The 18,226-nt window shown below is 42.5% G+C and overlaps 1 protein-coding gene across 1 annotated transcript in view; it reads left to right on the top strand.

Annotated features, from left to right (window-relative positions):
• The window catches only part of LOC146785475 (phospholipid scramblase 1-like), a 454,376-nt gene that overhangs the window by 50,993 nt on the left and 385,157 nt on the right, over positions 1-18,226 (top strand). Inside the window, exon 2 of the mRNA XM_085634540.1 lies at positions 4,221-4,250. Within this exon, the coding sequence (XP_085490666.1) occupies positions 4,226-4,250 (25 nt within the window). The 5' untranslated portion in view covers positions 4,221-4,225. The remainder of the gene's footprint in view (positions 1-4,220; positions 4,251-18,226) is intronic.

Raw genomic sequence — 18,226 nt, 5'->3', positions numbered from 1 at the left:
GACAACCCAGACTTTCCCCCGGGTCAAAGGTCGGCCGTTTTTCAGAGGCGGCGGAAGGAGGGGTCTAACAGGGTCAGCTCCCTTTTTGATACTGAGGGCCTGATTCCATTTGCATGGTTGCGAAAAGACTACGACTTGCTACCCTCTAATGCATTTTCCTTCAATCAGCTCTCGCATTGGGTTACTAGGCTCGCCAATTTTTCCTGCATGTCCCGTCCACTCACGACATTCGAACAATGGCTGGTGCGCTAAAAGGACGACCGCCGACTTATATCAGAACTGTATGCCATGCTCATGGCACGCTCTGCGCAAACTCGTACCAAAGCTCAGGTGCGCTGGGAGACTGAACTCGGCAGGCCCCTGACCCATAAGGAATGGGAGCATGTAATATACAGGGCACATCACACTGCACATAATACAGTGGGGACGGAGTCTGCCTTTAAGGTGGTTACATATTGGTATTACATGCCGGCACGGGTCCACGGTTGGGAAAAACGTAAATCCGATCTCTGCTGGCGGGGATGTGGGGCGATGGGAACACTGGTTCACCTGCTTTGGCACTGTCCGAAATTGGTGCACTATTGGACGGCAGTCCTAGATGATATTGACGAAGTGTTTCAGATCACGCTGCCTCGCGCTCCTGAATATTTGCTTTTAGGTCTTTCTCACCCCAAAACCTTTCCGTTGAAATCTGTCCGAGGCCGACAGATTGCACTGGCGCTGCTACTTTTGTTTTAGTTAATGTTGTTGTGTTGTAGTTTCCCTTAAAAGGGATAAGGTATGGCTGCTAATTACGATTGCCTCTTCCCCGGCCGGCCTCCGGGTTGTGGGCCAAAAAGCTGTGTAAACCTGCGTAACGCTCCGCTCTGCCGGCCTTGTGATGTAGGCAGGAAGCTGTGTTCATTCTACTTGGATCCCGCACAATAAAAGCGATTGATTCTAAAAACCTAAATATGGTCTCCCTAGTTTTCTTCCATAATTGTTTGCAAAATTGTTATTTGATTATTTTCAGGGGGTAGTGGTTGATTGTTTGTTTCCACCTTGGTCGCATATCGAGTGCCCTTCTATGTAGTTGATGAAGTTTTGTGCATAAAAAAGGTTTGTACAGATAAAGGAAAAAAACAGGCAGGAATATTATTGGTTTTGACACGTTTCATACATGTGTTTGAGAAGGCAATGACACACCTTTTATTTATCACTGTAGTGTTAGGGAATCTTAATCATTTCATGTTTCATTTCATTGTGTGTTCACACATTGGAGGCACTTTGAGCACTCTTCCTCGTGATTTATAAAACTCTATACGTGAAAAACGAATTGAACATGGGAAGGCAATTCCAGAAGGAATTTATGTTTCGTAAATGTGTTACGAAGGTCCTGATGTACCTTTTTTATTTTATTATTATATCATTTGGGAATCATAATCATTTTGTATTTGAAACCCCCTATACATTTGTAGTTTGGTTCTCAGCCAACCTCTAGTCCACATGCTAGGTTGTCTTGCTTGTTGCATCTACCTCAATGTGATTCCTGTGTCCTCCTGATTGGAAAACTAGACCAACAGTTGATCTATTGCATATGCATATGAGACGACACAGATGCCAAAGCATTCTATCAGATGTGCTAATGGTGTCATATAGACATTGAAAAGTGTGGGGACCAGGGCACATCCCTGAGGCACTCCATTCTTAAGCTTTTTTTTTTATGTAAATTTTTATTTGCATTTACATAGAATACAATAACAGCCACTGTTACAGGGTTAGCCCAGCTTGGGTAATAGTCGTTTACGTATTGGAGTACATATAGCTAGCTCCTTTAGATTGCATTTTGAGAGAGAAAGAGATGTTAAGAGGAAAGGATAGACAAATTAGTGGTGAAGCCGGAGAGGAATAGGAGAGACAAGAGAGAGATATAGTCACTGTACATTACCAATGGCATCAGCTATGCAAACTTTGACATCAGAGTAGTAGGGCTTAAGCCAACCTGCCTGTTCCCTGTCTTCTAGAAAGGACCTCAACCAAGGCCACGCCCTCCTCTCTACTCCAATCTAGGAGAGACGAAGAAGCAGGATCTCATGAGAGATCGTGTCAAATGCCAACAAGAGTTCTAATAAAATTAGCGCAGCATTAATGCAGTAATGCCTCTTTCAATCATAGGTTGCATTTCGGTAACCAGGGAAATGCCCTTTTGTTTTCTCATGCAGGGTTTATCAATAGAACAATGCACAATGCTTTGAAGTTGATCCTCTGTTGAAGTGGCAGCCAATTGAGTTTAGCTGTCGCTCCTAAAATGGAATTGAATTTGCGGCTATTTAATAGTGTCCTGTCTGATGCATTTGGAACTACTGGTAACTTTTAATGATTATTGTTGGAAGTCATATATGGTATGCTATATTATATTAACAGATACTTTTATGTTGCCAATGTCGTGGCGTCCAGTGCTGCTGGGATTTGGGTATTTTCAGGCCCAGGTCTCGAGGATTCCATCACAGACCAGAGTCTGTTTTCTGTTTGAGTAGGGTTCATGCCTAGCGTGGCTGCAATTAGAATTTCATATATATGTTTAGTTGTAATTGATTTGGCACGTGGAGATGGAGATCACTGCCAATTAAGTAAGTGCCATCTGCACAATTGTTATTTGCATTGCCAGGCTTGAACTATGTATATGAAAATAACTCAAAATATGTTGTCTTGTTAGGGTCCAAGATATCCCTTTCGTGTATAAGAGCTCTGGAGTGTTGGGTGGGTCATGGTATGTTGTGCTATGTGTTGTCTTTGCTAATAATCATTTTAACATGTGTCATATTCGTTTTAAGTCATGCCTTATTAAATATAATAAATACCCGCCTCACTTTCAAGAAGTTGAAGAGCAGTCTAATTCATTACAACGTGAGTACTGTTCATTTCAATGCGTGTCATATGTGTGAACATTATGGTCAGTAAAATTAAGGCAGCACATGTACAAAGTAATAAAAATGGCAAACTGTGGAGGTAACGTATGTTGGAATCTCTTATTTTCTACCTAGCTAATGTGTGCACTGCATTAGCACTAAAATCCTGCCCAAAAAAAGGAGTGTTCCTACATAAATGGCTCACAACACAAAAATCTGATTGTAATTCAGTGTTATTTCTATATGCTGCCTGATCAGAAAAGAAAGTCCAATTTTCAGTAATTTTATGCCACTAGTCTTTAAAGAACCAGAGAGCTAGTCCCAGCAAGCACCATTGTGCTCAGGGCGAAACGTGGCAAAGACTCTTATGGCATGGATGTTATTTCTGTAATTATGAAAGTGCCGGACTGGAAACTTAAAGCAGCCCCGGAAAAAATTATAAATTCAGCCCCCACGGGCAGAGGTGCTAATGCGCTATTACCAGAACAACTTTTTAAAGTTGCGGTCAGCATCGGTATCGGGCACCACCACCATTCCTGAAGGCTGAAACCGTCAGCCAAGTGTCAAACCCGGCCGCCTGGGGCTCCAGCCTCCCGGGGATTTCCCGCTTGCCTGGCTGGCCAGTCCGTCCTTGAAGCTACACCCCCACCCCCGCTCCTGAGTAGCTCACGCTTGAAGTCCGGTGACCGCTCCCATAGGGCGTGCTGCGGGGCGGGGGAAGGGCAGGGTGGGGGGTGGCAAACACGGACATACGACGGAACGGTGGAACGTAATTATTACGTTCCGCGTTCCAAGTTCTCTACACCCTCACCCTGCTCCTCCCCCGCCCTGCCTCACCGCTTTGCAGCACGCCCTATGCGAGCTGCCACTCCTTGACTACCATTTCTCAACAGTATTATGGAAAAATGAGCCTGGTAACTGAGTGTGTAAAATGTGAACAAAAACGTTTGAATTCTCTTGCACATTTGTCTAAGACTGCTGTGTTCCTTGCTAAATAAATGAATAATACATGTACTTTTAGATGCATTATCAGCCTAAAACATTGTTGCACTCTTTGAACATTTGAATTAAATGATTAACAAAAGCATGCGTTATATAGAGTATATACATGATAATAAGAACAAGAATATCTGTATGCTTCGAGGGGGCCATAACCCCCTTCCCGTTTTTGCAAATACTCCTCCCATGTTATATTCCACTTACATTCTCTGCCTCAGCCAGATGATTGCAACAACCCATATGATTAATGTTACTGTATTTATCTCAAATTATTTAACATATGAGTCTACTAATCCAGTACATTTTTAACCTGTATTTTCTTTCCTTTTACAGTAAGAATGAGCCAATCAGTGGAAATGAAGGGTAAGGTTTTCTCCCATTTTTTCAAGTTTGGTACCCTGGTTATTATGTGCATGTAGATGGGCCATCCCCTTATAACCAATTAAAATGGTAGATTACAATGTAGAGTAATTGACATTATTCATTCATTCTCCCCTTCATCCTCCCATCGTACTGTATTACTTACCATCATGCATCCAGGCTTCGCATCCTTAAATGCTTAAGGGTGTAGGTACAGAAATGCATATATGTGTAATGCTTGAGGTTGATGCAACTACAGAGAATTAAGCCTCAACCCCTACAGGTGTGTAAGTGTTTATGTGCACAAAAATCAAATAGGTGGAAAATATTTTGTTCAGAAATTACTGAAAATTGCCCTGAAGGGCAACAAAACCCAACATTTGGCGAGTCAATAAAGCCATCGTTGCTACTGCTTTATTTTTCGTGCAACGCTCTGTGGAAGTTCAGCATCCCAGAACACTCACAATTACTCTTCAGAAGCCTCAAAAAAACATAAATTCAGATCCGAGAAATCAATTTAGGAATATCGTCTCATTTACAGGGATTCTAAAGACTATTTAAAAAATATATATTTTTTTATAATATAGCCGTTAATGATAGTACTTAATTATATTCCTACCAGCCTTCCAATATAGCATGATTCAACACTGACAGAATAAGGAAGCACCTCAACGCTATGGAACACATTTCACCAGTTGTGTCTACCTAGCCGGCCATCACTCGCAGAATTAAATCCTGAGCCCATTTCAGAACGCGGTGTCTTTCGTTGAGTAGGACTTGATTCTTTCCATCAGAAGCTCTCCAAAAACCTGACCAATAATATCTGTCATGGTACTCCTACTAGTGGCCACTCATCTTCATGAAAAGTTAATAAAAGATCAGTTCCAGGTCAGACAATTTTACTGTTAAACCCACTCCTCAATAGTCTCAAACCAATATTAGACCACCTATTCACCCCATAAACACACGCCTTCGACATCTCCACAGACAGACCCATTGTTTGCAATAAGCTTCTACGTTTAAAGAAATTCATTACGATTTCCAGTACACTGTTTTTCCAGGCATACGCCTTACATCATTCTGTTAATTGCGTTTGCCCACCCTTTGCCACTGGTAGTAGATCCACTCACACGAAAATCAATACACGAGCAAATCTTTGTAAAAGCGCCTTTTATGAGTGCCAAGAATGTTTTCACGTTATTTAATAGAAAAGGCTACTTGTGTAAGCTAAACTTGCACGTGCAAAGAGCATCGTAAATGCAGCCACTGCCCAGCCTGAAAAGAGATTTACTCCCGCCCATGACAAGAAATACATCGCTGACCGTTTCCAGAGTGGCTAACAGCCAAGATATTTTTAAACACCCATAAAGTCAGAGGTTTATGGTACTGCACACACTTTACAGGGCCTCTGTGCCATGGGATGCCCACTACCTGCCAATGGAAGCAGATGTCCTTTCCGAAAACACTACCATGATGTAGGCCTGGGCTAAAATTCCGTTCCGCTCGCGGAAATTGCGATAATTTGACATTTTTGTGTTCCGCGAAGAGCGCGAAAATGTCAACATCTTCGCAATCCGCATTTTACCGGAAACTTTTTGCTTGCTCGCGCTGTAAAATAATACATTCTCGCGTGCACGCGATCGCCTTAACTGAATCCTCGCCTTTGCCGATAAGTTTTCCCGATCCAGTCGCGTTCTCCTCGAGATGTTGGATTGTTGGTAGCCGTTTGCGCTGTCTTGCGACAGTTCGCTCCCGCAGTAACGTCATTCGTCGCGCGATCACGTCTTTCTTCTCGCAATCATGCACCGCGAGACAAGTGAAAACAAGATGGCCGGGCCCGCGAGCAACCGCATGGGTAAGTTGGCGAGCCGCGACCACGCAAAAAATACCGCGAATGGGCGGGAAAAAAACTTCTGCATCTTCGCGATATTTCCGCGTGTTTGCGGAGATTTTTAACATTTTCGCGTTAATTTGCGAAAGTGAATTTCGCAAATTCCGCCCACCCCTACCATGATGTAATATTAAATCTGAGTAGATGGAGTTACAAATCTAACTTCATGGTTTATAAAAACAAAATATGAATTTGCACACGTTAATGGTAAGTGGCATTTACAAATGAAATGGCTTTCTTTTAATCAAGCCCTTTAATGTAAACACCAAAAAGTTTTTCTCGTGAGCAAGTTCAAGTAAGCCAAGAGCGTCTCAAGATAGAGCAGGAGGTGCCTTCCCTGCACCTGAACAGAACACTGATGAAGGCACTCAAGTGGTAAACCACAGCTATGAACAAACTCTTAGGGTACGAATATAAATAGCTGATCTGAGAAACATTGATTGCAGTGGAGAACAAAAACAGTAAGGTCCAGATTCAGATGTTGATGGATAGGTTACTCCTCACAATGGTGACAGATATCCCGTCAGTCGAAATATAAATCCCATAGGATATACCGAGATTTATATTTCGGTGGACGGGATATCTGCCACTGTTGTGACAAAGTAACCCGTCCACCAAGATCTAAATCAGGCCCGAAATCTCTTCTGCATGAACACAGAAACAATTTCTAAAAATGTATTTATTTACTTTTTTCTATTTTTGGTGTTTTCGAGATAGCACAAGCATTCAACAGTATTGTGTGTGTGGGAGGTTCATGAAGCCAGAGTATATCCAACACCACCGAACAGAGTTAGCTACACCTGACCTGAAGCTAGAGCTGTCTCAGTCTACTGTCCTTTTGAATTGGTGCAAATCTGTTCAATTTTTTTTACGTATTTTTGAAACTGTTCAATTTTTTTAATGTATTTTTGAATAACAAAGGTATTCAGTCGACTTCAGTGAGTTAATCAGCCTGGAAACAGTTGCATATCAGTACCTGTTGGGTTTAAAAAATGAACAGATCCCTTTGCATAAGGGACTATTTTCATCTGTCGTCCAATGGGGGTTCGCAGTTGACATTTTGGTTTCACAGAGGGCTCCTAAAAAATTGGAATGTGTTGGGACTTATGAGTTTCACATTGCTTTTGAACTTTTGGAGATAATGTTTTTCCTATGCAATGTATATGCTCTCATGGATGTCCACACTATTGAAAGGTGGATCCTTAATTGAATACCTATTTTTGGATAGTAGCGTACTTGCGTTTTATGTATATAGGTTGTGTTTTGTAAATATATGTTTGTTATACATGCTCAGCAAAAAAATGAAGAATGAGATGTGAATTTATATACAGACGAAAGGATAATTAAAAGTATCCTTTTCGAAATAATTTTGGCCGATTTGTTCCTCCATACTGTTTTGTCTACATTGGGTTCGCAGATGCAAGGCATGACCTCTGGAGCCGAGCAATCTCACTGGCTGGCAGCAATGAAGCGTCCCGTTGCCTATAGCAAGATGTCAGGCACCTAACTCTTGTGTTTTGGACAATCATGTCATGGAGGTGTAAGAGGGCATGGGGAGAATTCCCTGCTGCAGGGTGGATACGGGGAGTCCCAGAGGGGCAGATGCTGCCTCAAAAAATAATAAGCCAAATATTTTGTAGCAGGCTTGAACAACTGTGGGTGAGGATCACCAGCCGCGACCTGTGCAGGTAAGAGTGGTGGGGTCAGGTGAGGGGGCGGATTTCGACATAAGACAACAAGAGAAAACTAATTACTTATTTAGTTTTCCCTCGTTGTCGTCATCTGTCAAAATCCCCACCGGGCCCCACCGCCCCAGAGCTCTTACTTGCATGGGCGCAGCTGAGGGTCACAAACAAAAAATCAGGAGCGCCAATATTTTCGAAAATTTTTGGGAAATCTTGAAAAAATGTCTAAAAAGAAAATGTACACGCCCACCATGTCTGGGCACAGATCATGCAGAGTGAGCATTGTGGACAAGGGGACAAGCCAGGCCCTGCACCAAACCATTGGCGCATGGCCAAAGGAAGTGGATGTGAAGGTTTTAAGTAATCCGTTTTGAGTAACCATCTGACAAATCAGTGCATGTGTTTAAGTCATTTAAATGACTAGGAAATAAATCACTAATGGACTCATTATGAGTTGCCCATTTGGTGCAAGGATACATGGGGCAGAAATAGCGATTTCCATCTCATATCCCCACATTCAGAATGGCGTTTACAAGTAAACGACCCTGGAATGGGGAATAAAATGCAGATCCAGTCAATTTCCACATGTCCTGTCAGTCCTGATTCTTCATTCAATAACCACCTCTTTTACAATCCTGTTTACCACTTGCTCTGAGCAGCTGGTAAATGGGATTTGTGAATTACTATGGGTCATGGACGGGGGGGGGGTTGTGTGGTGTTCGGGGCTCGGAGAGGGTTCTGTGAAGCTGGGGAACACAGTCTGCTCCCCCAGTTGTGCTAGAGGGGTCAAACATGGTTGGGCTGTCACTGTGCCCATAGTCCCTGCCCCTCTCCCAATGTGGTTTTGGAAGCTGTGGAAAGCTAGTTGGAAAATTAGTGTAAATAAACTTTGTCAATTTTGAGATTTAAAATAAATACAATTTTAAATTGTATTGTGTTTTAATATGTATAAAGTGCTGTTGTGCCATTGAAGTACCCTTGATACGAAAGATTGGGCTCGATTCCCAAATAATTTTCTCTGACTTTCTTGCTCTTGGAGTACCTCTGGTTTAATACTAAATTCCAGGAGTATCCTGGTCTACTCTAGAAATGCACTAGTAAACCAGGAATACAAGAAAAGCAAGTCGCGCCAATCTACCAAAATAAAACTTGAAGAACGAGTCCCTTAACTTGACGGAGTTAATATGCGACGCAGGGAATGCTGCTAAATTGTAGAGTAAGTGATAGAGTCATAAATTGTATTTATGTCTATATTAGGATTACTCTGAGTGCATGGATTGAAGTGGGACAGGATACATTGTATTTTATTTTCTTGAAATGGCTGATGTGTGTTTAAGTTCTTTTTTCTTTTCAACTTGGTGGTATTTTGTGTGTAAGAAACTGTTTATGAATATTTTATGTTATTGCATATTGTTAAGCACAATAATTTAATTGAATAAATACATTCATTAGATAATAATTAGCAATAAATTGTAATTTAATTAGTGTCTCTAGGATCGTGATCATTCCTATCTCATTACAGAACTGACAGCATTTTGCTATAGATCATTTGTAAGTGTTTTTTTCATTAAATGATGAGTACATCCTAAGATCGCTCTAACAACTGTTTATAAAAGTTAGTGTCGCTCATATCCACGTTACTATCAAATCATTTTCTGTAAGGTTGATTACACCACCTACCCAAAAAACTTCATGCTCCAAAAAAAGTTTTTCTCTTCATTGAACGCGGACAAATTATCTATAGTGTCATTAAGTCATTTTCCTGATATTCCTGCAAAAATACCAATTAGCTACTTCATTAGCTAGACCAGTTTAATGATTGTTACATAAGTTTCATATAAAACAAAAATTGAGGCAAAACAAAAAACAATAAAAGACTTTACCATTAACATCTAAAATTTACAAATATCAGTATTCTTGTTAATTGAACAATCATTACTAATGCTAAAAGCGTCATTTCAACACGCCAGTGTTTCGCAAAAGGGTAGCTCCTTCTATATTTATGCTTAATGGTAACCGGTCCAGTTTTTAGGTCTCACCTGACCCAGCGCATGCGCTGGTATGGTGAGACTTATTGAGAGGGCTCCAAAAAGTGCTACTAGGCCAGCCTAGAGCTACAGTGCATGTGCGTGGGCACGCGGGCCGTGCTTTACCGCAATTACTTTCACTTTCGTGGCCGCACGGCCGCTTTGCATAGCCAATAGGTCTCACTTTTGGGACCTTATAAGTATTTAGTTATGCAACTTTTGCATGGCTAAACACTTATAAGGTCCCAAAGGCGAGACCTATTGGCTATGCCAATGCTTGTTTTCTTTACTGTCATCTGCTTCTGAATCAACGTGCCTTTTAGGTGGTGTTTGCCATGGTCCTATGCTATCTTCCGGCCTGTGGGCTCAGGCAACAAGAAATCCGACAGATTTATGTTTGCACTATACAAGTGATATACTAAACTACCACAGGGATTCATCTTGAATACTTAGGAGAAAGCTTAAGTGAATTACACAGAGGACTACCCAAAGTGTAGCAATTAAATACTATATATTGGAATACAGCTTTAAAAGACCTTAACGTTTAGAGCAATTGTTATTTTTAGTTCAAGTCCGTTTAGAACATGGGATATTACCGGTACAAGGGGTAGAAATACTGAAGCTTTTAATTCAAGCTAGAGAAAGGATAAAAAAAGAGAAATAAACATAAGGAAAGTGCTAAAAAAAATATTCCTAATGCCAGTCATGACAATTTTGAGGTTCAGCACTTTTTCCTCAATGACAAAACTTTGTCTAAATAGAGGACAAGGAAAGAAAAATGCAAACGATATATTAAAGGAATCAATTAAAAAGGAAGGTGTATTTTGAAATGTGTTTCCTAACTCCTACCTATACTGTTCCAGTTTTACAGGACTATTTGCCTGTAAAATAAGATTGAATGAGGAACCCATTCCCAGATCTAGTTTTAATGTCTGCAAAGTAATGTACTGCACCTAATTCTAAGCTTAGCCCAATGTGCTGAATGTATTTGCCGAACATATTTTGCACTCGTAGATTTTGACCCCTCCCGTCGCTCTTAACAGTTTAGGCTCAGTGAGTGATCACTGTTGACACCTAATATAGCTAGTTGGCCATGCTACGTACAAATACGTAATAATTAGTATTATCTTTATTAATATTCTTTATTTTTATTGTTAATAATAGTAGCAGCATCCTCTGCTCGGATAATACCACCTGGTTCGACTCACCCCTGGACAGAGCGTCTTTTTTAGTGTGTATGCGATTGCAGGGTAAAACATCTGTAAAATGGGGACACGCTAATATGGACTACATACATAGGAGTCGATTTACTTACATTTCACGTATCGCAGTAATCAAAGTTGCTGCACTGCATTGCCCAAAGGAAGAGAGCAGAACAGCGGCATATCTACTAAAATATGGCGCTGGTCTTCTTTTTCCCTGCACTGGCGCACTTCTGGCTGGTTTGCACCAAAGTGCAAAGAGGTGTGTTTGTGTTGTCCAGCATAGGTTTTGTATTGGAAGACTAATCTTCCAGTACAAAATACAATGCTTAGACATACTTCTAACACTTTTCTGACTTTAAATGTGTGCTATACATTGCAGCACATATACAAAACTGGAAAGGTTTGGAGAAATATGTCTCCAAGTTAACGCCAACCTAAAAGGGGCATTATTTTGTGGCAGAAAAACCTTGTTATCAAATGTCAGTAGGTAGAGCTTTGCTTCATAAACCACAGGTGATAGCATTGGAACACTCATGTACCACTCATGGAACGCTCTCTTGATGCAAAAAAAAGCAAAGTAGGGCATGGCTTTGCTTTGTGTTACTTTAGGGCTACTTTCCAGCACAAAACAAGTTTTGCACTGAAAATTAAATCCCAACTCTACAGTTTGTGCCAGTTCAAACCTGGAACAAAATGTTAGAAAATGTCCACCATAGGCGTTTATTTTAGGAGGCAGTCACCCCAGACTCTTTCCATTTGTCGGTTAACCTAATTTCAGCATTATGACATGTATCCATTTGGGCCATCTTGCAGATTTTTATGGCTCTATTCAGCAATAGTTGGAGGGATTTGAGATTTTCACATTCTAGTGATGCATGTCCTGGTGACTCGTGATCCCAAGAACAAAACATGGTGGCCCATTCGCAGTCATTTATGGGTATGAGTGGTACTCCTGGAATGTACTTTTAAATACACTTGCATGCCTTTTTTGTATTGCCCACCAAACAATTAAAATAGGAATAACATGGGAATATTCATATACAATTAGTACACATGAAAAGGGCTGTGCCCTCTTTATACTTTTATTAATTGGTAGTTTGATGTTTCAAGCCTATTCAAAAAGGTATGTATAAGTATTTAAAAGAATACTCCTGTACTTCGTGTACTCATTAATGTATGTATATACGTAGCACTTCTATTGGACAAACTATGCCAGACGTAGAGGAGAGCTGTACACGGTCGAAGTCAATGAGTAGTAAGAGAGGTATCTAGTGTGGACTATTAATATATTACGATACAGTGTTCGTTAAAGAGGTGCTCTTTCATCTCTATCCTAAATTAGAGCATTGGGGAGGTTGTGATGGACAGAAGGATGTTGTTCCAGATCCTGTGTACATAGATAGGAAAGGCATGCTGCTTTGTTTGAGATTGTTTGCACTTCTTTGTCTTCAGTGTGAAATTGTCCTGGCTCCGGGTGTACCGAGAGCCACCAGAGATGGTAAGCATGTCTGCAAGATAAGCAGGCACGCTAGTTTTGATGGCTTTGTAATTGATGCCGTTGGTTTTAAAAACGGTGCAGGGTGGCAAGGGGAGTTTCATCAGGGTGGAGGTGAAGAGATCATATTTTTTTAAGCCCTGGATGAGACATGTTGCGGTGTGTAGGATGCCCTTTAGGGGTGCCAGTGTGTAGTGTGGGAGGAATATCAGACGTTACAATACATGCTTTTCCAATGCATGCCTTTACCATGCATGTAATACAGAGTGTTGACCGTTACAAAGCATTTTACATATATATTCACTAAAAAAAACAAAAGTTAAAGTAACGTTATGGTTGGGTGAAATGTTCAGTAACAACATAACATTTTCAACTAAAAGCATAACAGAAATTCACCAGTTATAGTTATCTCAAGTAATCATAACTAGTGTCCGAAAGTTTTTTTTGCTAAAAAGATTTTCGATGATTTTTATACCAAGAGAAAAAAGAACATTGTGACACATATTTGGCTCATCCATGAAAATTACATTCTACAATTGCAAGGAATTGAGTACACTTGATACAACACATCATTACAGTGCAGCAGTGACATTGACACCCCTACCCTCAAGTGGTACCTTGGAGGTATAGGTCCAGGCACTTCCTCCATACTCAGCTGTGTTTAAGGGGGCATCCCCATACCATGTAGAGCAGCTTCTGCTGCAACGCAACCCAACCCAATTCACCCCCACCGCCATTGTGAGAGGAGATTTCCAATGGGCAGCAATATCTCTCTTAGCAACCACGAGGGCTGTCTCCAGGAATGTTTGGTCAGCCCTCGTACCACTGGAGGCCTCAAGGACACCCAGCAAAAGCATGAGGGGGAAGAGAGAGACCTCCCATCCTAGCACCACGGTCAAGTCACCCACCACTGCTGACCAGAACCTTTAAATGATAGAGCACATCCAAACCACGTGATAAACATTGGCGGGAGCATCACCACAATGATGGCAAGTGGGCTTGGGCAGCAATCTTACTCGGTGGACTAAGGGCAGAGAGAGATAAGCTTCATACAGGTTGTATGTTTGGATCAGACGTAACTTGGAAGAAGTTGTGACCATCCTTAGCACCCTCAGTGCTTCGCGTCAGTCATCATCCACTAGAGATCCCAGCCATGCCTCTAATCAGGCCCTGAGGCTGTCTAGGGTGCCTGGAGTGTTAATTAGCAAGATGTGGTACATTTTGGAGGCTCCCCCTTTGCTCATATCACCCATCAAAGGCTTAGCCTCTTGTGGACTGAACTCCGGGATTGAGACAATGTGAGAGGGGTGTGACTCAAGTGCATGTCTTCGCTGAAGGTATTTATAAAATTGTGTATGGGAGAAGGTATATGTAGATTGAAGTTCCAGATATGAGCGCATATGGGTCCCTGACCAGATGTCCCCAAGCTGTGAGATCATAATACGGTCCCATCTGCCAAAACCCTGTAGAGACGCCACTGCTGCCAACTAGGTACCATGCCAAAGAGGTGTTTGCTGTGTGAGTTTGGTATCCCAGTGGGTGTGCCATAAGGCAGCCCTCCTCGCCTGCAGGGCCGGTTTGGTCACTGAGGGTGTAGAGTTAGGAACAGGGGAACCATATAGCATAGACAGAGTTTGGGGGAATCCCAAAAGCATTAGTTCCAGGCGATAGGCAGGATCTGACTAACCCCTGTCAAACCAGTCATGGATAAAAAGAAGGTAGGAAGCTAAGTGACATAAGTAGAGGCTGGTCACACCCAATCCTCCGTCATAGGGGCCCATTGGCAATGTGCAAATGCAAGGCGAACCCTAGAGCCATACCAAAGAAAGGAGATTGCATCTCTATCCAGAGTCCAAAACAATTTCTGCGGTATGAGAAGTGGCAAGCTTTGAAAGATATAGAGAAAACACGGAAAAACATAATTTTATAAACAGCGATACATTCCATTACATTTAGTGGGCGTAATTGCCATCTAACCAAGTCAGCTAAAACTTTCAGAGTGAGGGGTACTACATTAAGAGTCTAGGTAAGCTCAGAATGTAGCGCAACCCAAATGCCCAAGTATTTGAAGCTCAGACGGCGGATGGGTATGGCACCGTGACAGTCAACGCAGTCCCGGGAGGGGGCAAGAGGCACCAATATCAAGTTAGTGGGGTTTACTCTGAGGCCAGAAGTAATGTAAAAGATGAAAACAGTGGACCCGCTCTGTGCAGGATTCAGTAAGTAAAGCACAACAATGTCCACATACAAGCCTATAAGATCTTCCTGATCAGCGCTCCATTTCCACCCATGCGTCAACGTGACTACTTGGATGAGTTGCGCCAGAGGCTCAATCGCAAGCTCAAAACGGAGTGGGGATATGGGACCGTGCCCTAAGATAACTATACCTCCTGCTCCTGTCATGCACAGTTTTCTCATCAATAATTTAATTGCAAATATTGCAGTGATATCATGAGTTATGTATTATGTGGGATAATTAGCAATACATGACAAGTTATAGTTACATTAGGACACGAAATGTAGTGACATGAGATAACTATAGATATAACTGGTAAATTTCTTTGGTTTTTAGAGTTTAAAACATTTTGTTGTTACTGAACATTTCACCTAACTATCACGTTACTTAAACCTTTGTATTTTTTCAGTGAATTTCTAAGATTCTGTCACTGTAAAGTAATTTTTCATTACCGTACATTAATCCAACCCCCGTCACACACGGCCTTCCGCTGTGGGTGGTGAGGGTTGCTACAGGGCGTGTTCTGCGGCTAGCCCCCCACATGCAACCGATCCCATGCCGCAAACAAGTTATGGTGACACGGTGTAGGGTTGGCCTTTGGACCCCGGCACCCCATTCCCGAGGGCCAAAACTTATATATTATACCAGCCTCCTGGGACCCCATCCTCCAGGGCCAAATTCACAAAAAGGGAAGGGGCCGCAACAGCCCCCTCCATAAGACTTAATAGGCACTGGGGACTCCATCCCCAGAGCTGATTGCTAAGGGGAAGGGGGCATCCTGCCCCCTTCTTGAGCCTCATCAGCCCCCAGGGACCCCATTACCTGGGGCCATAGACAATAAAATAATGGAGGGGCAATGCAACCCCCTCCCTCCTCAAGCCTTATTAGGCCCTAGGGACACCATCCCCTGTGACAAAATACAAAACAAACAAGGGTTTGCCCCCCTTGAGCCTTCTTGGGACCTGGTGAACCCAGCCCTTAGGCCCAAATGCAATACAAATGGGGAGGAGCACCTTCCCAAGCCTTTGTATGCCCTTGGGATGCAGACCCAGGGGCTGTACCTCACTGTAAAGGGAAGCGGGCCATGCACCCCCCTCCCTGAGGTTATTTTGGCCCCAAGGACCTCATCACCCAGGGCCCGCATCAGTAATAGGTGGGTGCCCCGGTGCCTACATGGGGCACCCACCAAGCACAACATTAGGAACCACGGGGGCAGCCTAAGGACCCTGTGGCCCAGCCGGTTCCCCACATGTTGCAGGAGTCGCAATCGCTGCACCTAGATGGTGCAGCCACATCATCAGTGCATGCAGGGAAACAGAACACAAGTCTGCTCCCAGCTGGCTGGAGCTTTTTTAAATCTCCTGCTTACTGGGAGCAGACTCAGACCCTGATTCACAAAGAACCTCTGCACTTGTGGTGGAGACTCCTCAGTCATGGAGGGAGCTAAACACTCCTGGTGGGATCTCTGCACTCCTGGTGGGATATCTGCACTGTAGTTTCCCAGTGCATAGATCTCGCCATGACTAAGGAGCCTCCACCATGAATGCGGAGGCTCTTTGTGAATTTGGGCCACAGTGTTTGCCGCCATTTGGTGAGAAATGTAAAAATGATTCTGCCAGACGGGAGCAAAAACATAATTCCCTGCCTGCATCGGTGCTGTCAGGAAAACTACTGTGTCCTGGAGGAGGGCTCCCCATGACACAGAAAATGAGCAATCCGTCTGGAATGTGGACCCTGGGACCATTAAAGGCTGAGGGACAGGACCCCTCTCCCTTCTGTTTTAAGCTATGACACTGGGATCCAGATGGCCTCATTATGCTCGGGGGGGGGGGCTCCTGCCCACTTCTCTTTATTGGGACCTTAATAGGCTGGGTAAAGAGGGGCCATGCATCGATTCTCCCCCAAAAATATGCATCACCCGAGGCTCTGGTCCCTCCCGAGAATTTATGACAAAATCTTTTTTTTTCAAACTTTTGACCCGAGGCGGGATCCCTCTGGGAGTCACGGTATCCGTACCCTGCCCCATGACTTTTTTTGTGCTTTTTGTAGGACTCAGTACTGAGTCCCGAGTCCTAAGGTTTACACCACCTCCTGATTGAAGTGGTGGCAGCTAATCAGATCTCAGGGTGAGATATGTTGGCTCTACAGATCCTCCCCCGGCGTGATATATGCAATTATTTTTAACCTTTATTTCTCCAAAACGATTGAACGGATTTGCACCAAAAGACAAAAAGGACTCTTTTTGGACCAAGATCTAGCTGTCTGCGAATTTTGTTGTAAATCTGTTCAGGGTTTGGGCTGCAGCTGTGTCTAAATTTCCTAAGGAAAAATGGATGGGGAAGATATGTTTTGGTACAGGTGACCTCCTTTTTCTCAGCCACCACTCCATGGATCACCCTGAAAATTTACATGTGCAAACCAGTCAAAAAGTAGCACACAGATTGTTTTGTAAAGATTTGCCAAATGGTGCCAAAGTTATTAGCAACACAAAAAATGCATTTCCTATGGAAACATAATCCTAACTATAACTTCCCAGTAGCAACCGCCCCTGGGATACATATTCATTTTATATAACTTATATGTTTATGTTAATATATATGCACCTATACAATTATATGTATATATATATATATATTCACTGAAAAAACCATAGGTTTCACACATGTTATAGTTAGCGGAAATTTTACTGATAAAAAACCAATGAAATTCCCCCGTTATAGTTAGTGCAGGCAACTATAACTCACGCGACCGCAATCCTCTGCTGATGCTAATACTGTATTTAGACACTTATTTGCCCATGTCTTCTTCCATACATTTTTAGCTATACATATATTACAAATATTTTTTTTTCATAAAGACACATATGTCATCAGCAGAAGATTGCGGTCGCGTGAGTTATAGTTGCCTGCACTAACTATAACGGGGGAATTTCATTGGTTTTTTATCAGTAAAATTTCCGCTAACTATAACATGTGTGAAACCTATGGTTTTTTCAGTGAATTTGCAAGGTTTTTTAAATGCTAATTCCTAACTATAACGTGTGTGAAACCTATGGTTTTTTCAGTGAATTTGTACGGTTTTTTAAATGCTAAGTTACTTTACGCCATTCGTGGCGTGCGCGCCCACTTAACGCAGTTCGTTCCGTGCGCGCACGGTGCGCGCGCCCACTTTACACAGTTAGTGCCGTGCACGCACAGTGGGCACGCGGTGCGATGACAAAGCAAGAAAGCACGTCAACAAATCTGTTTCTGCTTTCCTCCGTGACTATGGTATGGGTGCCATTTACCACAACAACTTGCGTTATGACATGCAAGACATTTATAGAGGAGATGGTGTGCACTTCAATGATGAAGGGAACAGAGTCTTCCTCTTGAACCTTAGACTCTGCATCGGTACTTACTTGTAGGTACCACTAAAAAATCATTTCATAAACACAACGG

The sequence above is a fragment of the Triturus cristatus genome, chromosome 11 (genome assembly GCF_964204655.1).
Source record: "Triturus cristatus chromosome 11, aTriCri1.1, whole genome shotgun sequence".
NCBI classification, from domain to species: domain Eukaryota; kingdom Metazoa; phylum Chordata; class Amphibia; order Caudata; family Salamandridae; genus Triturus; species Triturus cristatus.
The sequence above is the reverse complement of the archived record's forward strand: the minus strand, read 5'-3'. Positions and strand labels throughout refer to the sequence as shown.